Source organism: Parasteatoda tepidariorum, chromosome 1, assembly GCF_043381705.1.
Source record: "Parasteatoda tepidariorum isolate YZ-2023 chromosome 1, CAS_Ptep_4.0, whole genome shotgun sequence".
Taxonomy (NCBI): domain Eukaryota; kingdom Metazoa; phylum Arthropoda; class Arachnida; order Araneae; family Theridiidae; genus Parasteatoda; species Parasteatoda tepidariorum.
In genome coordinates, this window is record NC_092204.1 from 108,578,154 (window position 1) to 108,589,131 (window position 10,978).

At 31.2% G+C, this 10,978-nt stretch overlaps 2 protein-coding genes across 2 annotated transcripts in view; both read right to left on the minus strand.

Moving 5' to 3' along the window:
* Window positions 1-10,978, minus strand: part of LOC122271661 (neural cell adhesion molecule 2) — a 139,462-nt gene that overhangs the window by 23,160 nt on the left and 105,324 nt on the right. The window lies entirely within an intron of this gene.
* The window catches only part of LOC107449947 (uncharacterized), a 14,063-nt gene continuing 4,003 nt past the window's right edge, over window positions 919-10,978 (minus strand). The window contains exons 4-7 of the mRNA XM_071180823.1: window positions 4,688-4,753; window positions 2,232-2,324; window positions 1,639-1,703; window positions 919-1,021 (exon numbers count right to left, since the gene is read on the minus strand). Of these exons, the coding sequence (XP_071036924.1) occupies window positions 919-1,021; window positions 1,639-1,703; window positions 2,232-2,324; window positions 4,688-4,753 (327 nt within the window). The remainder of the gene's footprint in view (window positions 1,022-1,638; window positions 1,704-2,231; window positions 2,325-4,687; window positions 4,754-10,978) is intronic.

The window sequence follows — 10,978 nt, forward strand, 5'->3', positions numbered from 1 at the left end:
CACGGACAATGCGACGGATTTAAGGTTATGTCAAGGTACGTCTCTTGTGAATATCAATTGATTGTTAGGTTTTCTCTTTTCTAATTGCCATTTACATTTCACCAAATGCAACCATGAGGGATTTTAAATTATTAATTGCAAAATATTTATTGCCACTATCCACTGCAGGTTCACAAGCTCTGGCAGGCGTTACTGGTTAAAAAATTGATTATTATGAGCGGCTTGTGATCCTTGCAGGAGATTTTAATGTGAATTTCTCGTTACCTGAAGCTGAAACATTATTAACCTTCCTTAAAGACAAATTTGGATTGGAAATGATAAATGGTAGGAATGATCCAACAACCAAAGGTGTAACTACCATTGATGCAGTTTTTGCAAGAAATATTGAAAAAATAGAACTCAAACATTTCGTATCTTACTTTAGTTATCATAATCCCATTGTAAATGTTATAGATTTGGATATTTCTCCACTCGAAAATGATAATTAAAAGATGCGATCAATTGTGAATTGTAAGCATTGTTAATAAAGTTTGTCTTAAAGAAACAATATGATTTCACTAAAAATCAATTTCTGCACCTTCCTATTTTCATTTCCACATTACGAAGTTTCACTTCTTCCGCGCGGAGGGACTCCACGCACTATTTTTTTATTTTATAAATTTTGCACCCATTTGCATAAGTTTTGTAATACCTCATAAAAATTCTATAAAACAAATTATTAGAGACTAGAATTTCTTTTTTTTATGTTGCGATACAAATACTGTATGAGATATTATGGGACATTCAATACAGGCATTATATATGATAACTAGTTTTTCCTTTTAAAGCAGCTGTATGCAACACGCAGTAAACATAAAAATCAACGGAGTCTCTAAACAAACAAACGATAAAAAATGAAATCTACACTTCTCAACAATTTTATTTAAAAAATGAGCATTTCACTTTTGGATTCATAAAGCTGAAATCATCACATTGGAAAGCTTCTGAAAATTCTTCAGCATTTTGCATAATTCCAGTCATCCTATAAGACAAATAAACACACACCAAAATCATAATATAATTGAATACCACATTATTAAAGTTACATTCGAAAGTATAATTTAAAATATCAAGCCCCACATTTCTAAGAATTTATAAAAAATTCTTAAATATGTAATTTTAACCGGAAGTAAGAACTTCTACGTATACATTTCTTAAATACAGCATTTTTAGTCATATTATGAATGATAGTTAAACATACTAGTTTTCAGCTAGTTCATTTTAATTTTCTAAACCTATCCTAAATGTTTATACCGATCATTTTTTTCTATTTAATTTGTACACTGCAAAAAATTCCGGATGAATTTACAGCAAAAAGTACCGGCAATTTAGGTGCATCATCCATGTAATCCATTTTACAGTAAAATTTTATACCGTAATTTTCGCAGTAATACTTATTTAAATACAGTGATTCAACAATTTTGCAGTAAATACTACTCTAAAAATATGGTATATCAGATTCTTTTCCCCGTAAAATTTTACAATAAAAATATATTTTACGGTAAAAAATACCATCACTTTGAGTGCCGGTACTTCTTACCGAAATTTTGCACCAGACTTTTTACATACAGTGTACAGTTTTAAAAACGATTTACTTGCCTAAATCTTGCAGCAGCATGCTTATCTTCAAGATCCATTTCTACCATTTCAGTTTCACACCAGAGCTTAAAAAAAAAAACAGTAAATATAAGAGAAAATAGTCCATTTTTAAAGTTAATTAATTATTCTATAAAAATGCTTTTAATTTTAAAAAAATATTATAAGCTAACATTTAGGAATAAATCAATTTGCGAGTTTTTATTCGTAATTAAAACTTTTACATTTACGAATTTTAAAAATTTCTTAACATGATTACGAACAAAGTTAACTTCAAAAGTTACAAAGAAGTGTTTTTAAAGATGTATCGAGAGTTCAAGAAAATATGCAATTATAGCAAAAAAATAAATAAATAAATTTTTTAAAAAAAATTATTGATGATATCAATGCAAATCAAAGCGTACATATTTTTTGATCGCACTGTAATGAAGCACTAAAAGAAATAAACTATGTTCAAAACTTATAATTAAACTGATTATTTATTTTCAATATAATTAAAATTCAGGGTATTTTATAGATTTTGTATTCCATTCAAAGTGAAATACAATGTAAATTTTTTAGTGAAAGCTAATGATTAACTAACGATGCATATTTACCTGTGTGATTAAGATGTAATATAATTGTCTTGTCGAGTAAGGGAATTCAGGCACACAAGTTGGTGAAAATTCATCCCTTAGCAAGTGAACAGCCTACAATAAAAAATAATTTTTTGTTAACTGTAAAAGCATGTACGTCTATAAATGCATGTAGTACTTTTTTTTTCTGTTGCATGAGATTTTTGAACGTATGTCAAATATTTTCACGTCACTGATTTCAAATCTGCAATCTGCTTTTCTCTATTAGCTACAGTTTTTATGCAATTAAATATTGTATTCCTAACCAGGATTTCTTAAAATTTATCCGAGTGAATACTGTTTACCTACTTCTCTGTAACGTAGGGAGTAGTAGGAAGAAGGCGAATCTTCATTTTGAATCTGCAATCTGTTTCTCTCTATTAGCTACAGTTTTTATGCAATTTAAAAATGTATTCATGACCAGGATTTCTTAAAATTTATTCGAGAGAATACTGTTTTCCTTCTTTTCTGTAACGCAGGGAGTAGTAAGAAGAAGGCGATAATGCATCTTAGTTTATGATGTGATACGTTTTGGTTATATGTTTTTTGCGTTAAATGTTAATATAAAAGGAGCAGACAAATATACATGTATTTATCTAAGCCTACACGCTCCTTATAAACTTGCGCATTCATATAAAAAATAAACTAAACCAAAGACATCATTTTGAAAATAACCAGTAACTTTCGAATGAAAATAAATTTCAGAATTAAAATTCTCACACTCGAATTGGGCAAGATCATACTCAGAGAAAGAAAAGAATTTATGGTCAAAACTACCAGAATATGGTGAGGATTTTAAATCTTAAAACTGGCTCTATGGTAACACCAAAATGCTCGCCAATTTTTATTGAAGCGCTTTGGTAATATGATTTAAATAAAATAAAAAATGAAATTTAGTTTTATAATCTGCGATGAAATTTGGTAAAAGTGGTAAAATATGATAATTTTATGATTGATACCTAAGCATGACATGGAAACCACTTATTCCATTTAATTTACTTTTCAGTTTTGTATTTTTACTAATTTTGTGCTAATAAGAGCTATAATTTTGAAAATCGAAATTTCCAGTTACCATGTGAACTTAAAATTTACCTAGTGAATGGTTTAAATACCGTATATGTATGTTTTTATTATTATTATTTTTCTTTTACCAGAAATGTCATTACCATACAGTAAGGCAATTTTAACAAAATTCCTTTCTCTGTAAGTAATTATATAAATGCACTGAAAACTATTTCCCCTGTGTAAATATTATAAATACTGGGAAAGAGAGACTACAGTTACTTAATTTGAAAGGTCGTAATTTTCTCTTACAATGCTACAACCTCGAGAATCATGGAACCACTAAGATATGTTACTTAATAAGTATAACTTTTACTAAAGTAATTTCATAATCAAAAATGCGCTTTTCTAAGTTTATATTTCTTTATTTTTATCATTTTCACTTATTTATTCTTGTCGTATCATTTCAGAACGCTCGAAAAATCCCTTATTTAAAAAATATACTCTGCATAAACAAGAAAAAAACTGGTGTAATTTATGTAAGAAATTTATTAAAAATAAATTAACATTTGACATAAGAAAATTGATCAAATCAGCGTTAATTTCTGTTGTTGTTGTTGTTGTCTTATGCTACTTGTCAATACCTACAAGTCCTTCAATTAATCCACAGATTAATTTTGCCCTGAACCAGAGCACTATCAATATCTGATCCAAAACCCCCAGAGGTATTGATTTGTGAGAACTTGGAGAATTTTGTGACCGCGATAGATTTAGCGTGAACGAGACCCCATTTTGTGCACGGTCTTCGGCTCGCGGGGATCGAACTCACGATCTCTTGTATATGAACCCATTACTTTATTCTCTCCAGTTATCCTCAGACTGTACAAATTTACTCCGCATCATTTTTTTCTAAGAGGTTTAGACAAAAATGTATGTCTAAGAGGTTTTTCCAAGGTTAAATAACACATTAAGCTGGGAAAAAGCTGTAGTTTCTTGTTGGAATGTTTTTAAATTGGTACGCGCTAATAACACTGTAGGCTCTTTGAAACATTTTTCAAGCATTCGCTCATAGCTTCCTCAATTATGATCTAAAGTAGTAAGAGACTTACAACAAACGGTTTTTAAAATGTTTCTTGGCAGTGAATCTGCGGATTTTCTTTCCTTATTTATCACCAGTTTTAATCCGGTATCACTATCAGTCATGTGTCTAGAAGTTCGACTATCAGTCAAGTTAGCGAAACCGATAACTCATGTCAGTGTCCATTTTAACAAATAATGAGAAATATGTATGTCTTGGAAGTGAACCTATGAATGTTTTTCATATGTATCACTAATTTAACCAATTTCATACACGATAAAAAGGTAGCATTGAGAAAATTCGCACTAAAATGAAATAACATTAAAAAAGGAAAGGGAAAATAAAACACAAATAATACCTTTTCAATAAGTTCAATAGCAATCAAATCTGCAAGATTTTCTTCGAAAGTTAACGTACCATTAACCTGGGGAATAAAATGAGGTACTTTTGATTCATGAATCAATCTAAGCTAATTTTGTAATAGATAACAGAGTATTAATCATGAGCGATATATACACCGAAGAGCCATTACATTATGACCACCCTCCATCTATAACAATGGGCTCGCCCAGGTTTTCATGGTTTCTCGCCCAGGAACAATATTTTCCTGGGGCACATTAGGACCCATAATCCTCATAAAACAATCCCTGACGTCTGTAAGCTACTTGAACATAGTTGGAGACCAGGTTTATCCATTCACGGCAACAGTTTTCCTGCGGGGGGATGATATTTACCAACAGGATACTGCACCATGTCATAAGGGTCGAATCGTCATGGATTGGTTCGAGGAACATTCTAGTGACTCTCAAGTCATGTCTTGGCCCCCAAATTCACCTGACCTTAATCCAATAGAGCATTTGCGGTCCTACTTGGGAAACCAAATTCGTGCTGCCACGCTACCCCCTCGCCATGTAAGAGAATTGCAGGACCAGTTGGTGAGCTCTTGGTACCAAATACCTCAGACTACCTACCAACACCTTGTGGAATCAATGCCACGTCGGGTGCTACCAGGTTTGAGGGCTAAAGGTGGTCCTACATGTCTAGCAGGGTGGTCATAATGTAATGGCTCTTCGGTGTATTATATATATATACACCAACCGGGTCCGAATTATGTGAACCTCAAAAAAGGACAATCAAGAATTCGAAAGTGAAGATTAACTTCATGATTCGAATTTGTTTTAATTAAAATTAATAAAGGATATTGTTTACTTGTAACAACGGTAACGGTAATTTTTTTTATTTTTATTCCGTTTCACTTTTTGTTATCATTTTGTTCGCTATGCCAATTGAAACCATGATTTTTCTCCATCAGTCAACAACAGGGACGTATATTTCCTCTGCAATGGGATGATTTGGTAGCAGTTTTCACTAAACTCGCTCGAAATAGAAATTTTTTTTATAATTCAGAAATAAAAAAAATATCCATTGTGTTCAAATGAAGATGACTAGAGTTTATTTTGCAATCAGCACTTTCGAAGTTTTTTTTTTTTTTTTGGTTCAAATTTAGAAGTTATTAAACGAAACTAACGAGTTTTAAATAAATATTAGCATAGAAGTAAAATGTCTGACTATTTTTGAAACCCACAACATCCCCATTGGTAATTACCTCACAACAAGAAAAAGCGCTTGTTTAAAGAGACAAACCCTGATTTTGTTTATATCTAATTCCTAGTAAGAATTTGTCCCGCAGTGGACTGTTTGTATAGACACGATTCCCAGTAGAACACTGAAGTCAAGCATCACTGACTGCTGTCAGTAAATAGGTGACCATTTTTGATCAGCCTGCGTAGGGATCAAAGGTGCGCGGTGTCGGTCTTCGTTGAACTGTTCTAATATAAAGTGCTCGACTTCACGCGCAGGGCATTGGGCTACCAAAGCGAAGGTGCCATGCCCTCTGCAGAGGATCATTCTCAGGGATGTTTCCCAGCTCTGGTATGACGTAAATAAAGTACCTAGCTACCTAATAAGATTTTATTGCTTATTACGCTTTCTTTTTCAGTTATCTATCGATACCTAGTTTTTATTTATTTATTTTCTTACCTTTGGTTCGAGATTGATCGATAAAGACCTGTCTGTTTACGGATGATTAAGGTGGTCAAGTATTTGTGAGCAAAATGGCCTCCTGTGCAGAGATTGGCGATGGAAATGACTTACAGGTGGTGTAGAGATAGTAGGTATTTCAACTCTATAGTGTAGAGCAGAACTCACTAACTATAGCAACGCTTCACATCGCATGCTGTGTGCTTTCACCAATTGCGTGTGGAGAGTCATATAAGAAGGAACTATGTTAGTTTCTGTCATGATTTTCAAATAGATTATAGGAAACTATCTGAAACTGAAAACTACGTTGAACATAGTTCTAAAAGAAAGTTTCATTGAAATTTTAGAGAAATGTTTTCGACAGTTTAACATGAAAAATATTAAGTTGTTGTAGTTGAAGTTAATTTACGTCGCACCTGAGCTGCACAATGGGCTATTGGCGACGGTCTGGGAAACATCCCTGAGGATGATCCGATGACCTGCACACGAAGTCGAGCACTTTACGGTAGAATAGTTTAACGAGGACCAATACCACACACCCTCAGTCCCTACGCAGACTAATCCAAGTGGTCACCCACCCGCACACTGACCGCAGTCAGTGAGGCTTGACTTCGGTAATCTGCTGGGAACCGTGTCTTAACGATGAGTCCACTGCGGGACGAAAAATATTAAGAAAATGGAAAATATCGTAGTGCATTCCTCTTTTCTCCCCAGATGTCGCATTTGAGCGTCTCGATCGTAAATACTCAAAATTAACTGCAGTAATAATATAACCTAAAAAATTCTANAATAATCAATTCACCAATGAAAATATTTATTTTCCTATCATATGAAATCACATGATACGCCAAAAATTGATTGCTTTTGATTATTCCTTCAAATGCTGACAGAATCAGTCTTATTGAAAATGAAACAAAAAAAAAAGAAAGAGAAACGTAAGTAACTTAAATATAATATTGCAAGTTTAAAAATAATGCAAGTTAAAGAACATTTAACTAAAGTAGAATAACGTAATAAAAAAGGAACAATTTAAGTAAAAGAGGTTAATTGAAGAGGACGCCTTATCCGGAGAGAAATTTCTCGTCACAAATTCTCTTTCAACGCTATAATTAATTTAAAATTTAAAGTAAAAAAAAGTGAGTTCAGACAAATTTAGAGTAAGCAATAAAGTTTGGAATATGAAAAAAAAATCGTAAAATATCCAAATGAAAATAAATTATAAGCTAATAACTTAATACTCGATACTTATTACTCAATAGAAAAGTTCTCTTTCTGTAATTTGTTTGTGTTTCGATTTTTAAATTTGTTTTTCGCGATTGAAACTTCATGACTTTGTCTGAACTCACTTTCATAAGTTTAGACAAACCTTAAGTAAGAAATAAAGTTTAAAATATTAAAAAAAAATCGTAAAATATCCAAATGAAAATAAATTATAAGATAATAACTTAATACTCGATACTTATTACTCAATAGAAAAGTTCTCTTTCAGTAATTTGTTTGTGTTTTGATTTTTAAATTTGTTTTTCGCGATTGAAACTTCATAACTTTGTCTGAACTCACTTTCATAAGTTTAGACAAACCTTAAGTAAGATATAAAGTTTAAAATATCAAAAAAAAAATCGTAAAATATCCAAATGATAAATGATAAATAAATTATGAGATCTAAATGATAAATAAATTATGAGATAATAACTTTAATACTCGATACTTATTACTCAATAGAAAAGTTCTCTTTCAGTAATTTGTTTGTGTTTTGATTTTTAAATTTGTTTTTCGCGATTGAAACTTCATGACTTTGTCTGAACTCACTTTCATAAGTTTAGACAAACCTAAATTAAGAAATAAAGTTCTATTTAAAAAAAATCGTGAAATATCCAAATGAAAATAAATTATGAGATAATAACTTAATACTCGATACTTATTACTCAATAGAAAAGTTCTCTTTCAGTAATTTGTTTGTGCTTTGATTTTTAAAATGTTTTTTTCGGCAATTGAAACTTTATGACTTTTTAGTGACTAACTTCATGACTTTTATCTGAACTCACTTTTTCTTTAATTTAAGTTTTAAATTAGTAATGGAAGAGAAGAGAATTTGTGACGAAAAGTTTCTTCCGTGGTAAGTAAAAGAGAAAGCTTAACTACTTAAAATGGAATAAAAAAGAATAAAAGTGTAAAAGATTTAATAAATGCATAAAACCATGCATAAAAGTTAATAATGAGTGCATAAATGAGTTGAACATTAATTATTAAAACATGCAAATAAACTATTTCTTTCATGCACAATAGGGCTTTGAGCTGTTTTGCAAACTGAGGAACGTGTATGACACACCAGTTATACCAGTCAAAGAAAGAATTTCTGCATTTTGCTTCGAAAATCACAGGAACCAGGCAATTGTACAGGACATACAAAAAATGACCGATTATTTGAAAAACGAATAAATGTAGAGGAGGAAAGATAAGAACGGCTCTCTCTGTTTTGAATAGGAAACCAGGAATTCCTGACTAAATTTCAAAATTAGTTATAGGGTTCCTCAATTTATATAGTTAGAGCTATTAACTAATAAAAACTGTAAAACTACGTTTTCAAAATAATCACTATTTGCTGCAACAAAATGTGCTGCACGATCTGAAAATTCAGAGAGTTACGCAAATATTTCAGTTGTAATGGTCTAATATGTAGCAAAAATATTTACTTTATAGCATTTTCAACATGTTAACGGACATTGCAACTATTTTTAAAAATTGGTCCATAAGCAGAAGGCAGCAAACCGAATAACTTTTTCTCATAACATATTTTTAATTGATTTTATAAACTGCTGGTTATTTTTAGACATCCAGTATTTTTTTTACGATTTTCAAGTCAATTAAATGTGACGTATACTCATGTTGGTGACTAGTAATTGACAAATTTTTAGAAAGAACTGATGCTACTTGAATATTTAAGCCAATTGTTATTATTTTTGGGGTATATTTATTTAGTCAAAATTCTCCGAAATTTGTTTAGGATTTATAACTTTATATACCCACATTGTTTTCGCCTTTTGTAGTTTGAAATATAAACGAAATGTATATTTTATTGGAAAAAGAGGGATTACGAACCTTTTTCTCATTTTCTTTTTGTGTAAAATTTGAATATTGTCCAATAAGGCAAGTTTATCTTCTGTAAAGCTTCATCAGAGATTTCATTTGTTTCTAAGAGAAAAAAAAATTACGACTAAACTATAGATTCTTTAAAACAAATCTTTGCTTATTAGAGAATAAAAACATAAAATGCGTTTCCTAATATTAGTTTATGTATTCGATCAGTTTATTTTCAATAATGTTATTCGATGCGGAAAAGAAGGCTATACTGCAAGGCCGTAGCCAGGATATTTTTTCGGGGGGGGGGATATGGTGAGAAGCAAGGACAGTTGCAGACATGCAAAGTAGGGGGAATATATTGTAACAAATATTGTTTATTCTGTTGTTTGCAAAAGTTAAACTAGTAATTAAAAAATATTACATAATACTTATGTTTCAATTAATATTACATAATAATTATAATCGATTTGTAAAAAAAGTTTACAAAGGTTTGCGACAGGGATTTGAAAAAAATTTTTCGATTACTTTTTTAGGACAAACCAGAATATCCCAATATCCCGAAATATGCTTAATAAAGTTAGTTAATAAAAGGTTTAATTCGACAGTTTTTGTTTTTCTTTTTACTGAGAGGCTCAAAGAAAGACTAAAAAGTTTGAAACCCAGAATTTCGGGGGGGGGGGCATTTGTCCCGACGGTCCCCCCCCCTGGCTACGGGCCTGCTATACTGTGAAATGCCAGCTTATGGCCAACAGTATAAGGCAAGAGTTGCTAATTTGATGAAATGACACATCAATAATTTCTCTAATATTCCTCCAATATTTAGTCAGAGGGTTACTTAATGACCACCCTTAATGCATATTTTGAGAATTTTCCAGAAAAAGTATGCAGGCTAGGTGTCATAAATTTATAAATTAATTTTAAAACCAAAAAAAAAAATTAAATAAAACGCTGTCAAAAAGTAAGGAATCAATGCAGCTGAAACTATCCAAACCTGTTTGATGTTTTCAGGAATCATATAGGCATGGAAAAGCGAAAAAAAAAAAAATACTTCGTTGCATTAGGTAATCGTATTCACTTTGCTGTTTTTATCCCATCTTCTCCTGTTTAAAGATTTAGCAGACCCTGATAACGTTTCTGGTTTTTTTTCTTTAATTTATAATAATATTAGATTAAATATAATCTGCGATCCTCAATCTGGGATTTTTGTTTTCTTTTTTAACTAGGAATCTAAATATAATTTAAGTGCTGTCATTACAGAACACCCAGATAAAATGCCTGCCGTAAATGTTTCTCGGATTCTATCTTTCGATTTATTTAAGTGTAAAGCACTAATTTAATCACTATTTTTTAGCACACCACATGAAACACAATTTATACCAGTGGTTTTCAAACTGTGAAACTAAAACATTTTACAATAACAGGGTTAATTTCTTCAGTATACTGAAATATAGGAGTGACTTCTTCCAAAATAATGATAAGCCGCTTTCTTGATATTGCAGTACAGTAAAACTTGTGTAAGTTGACCACT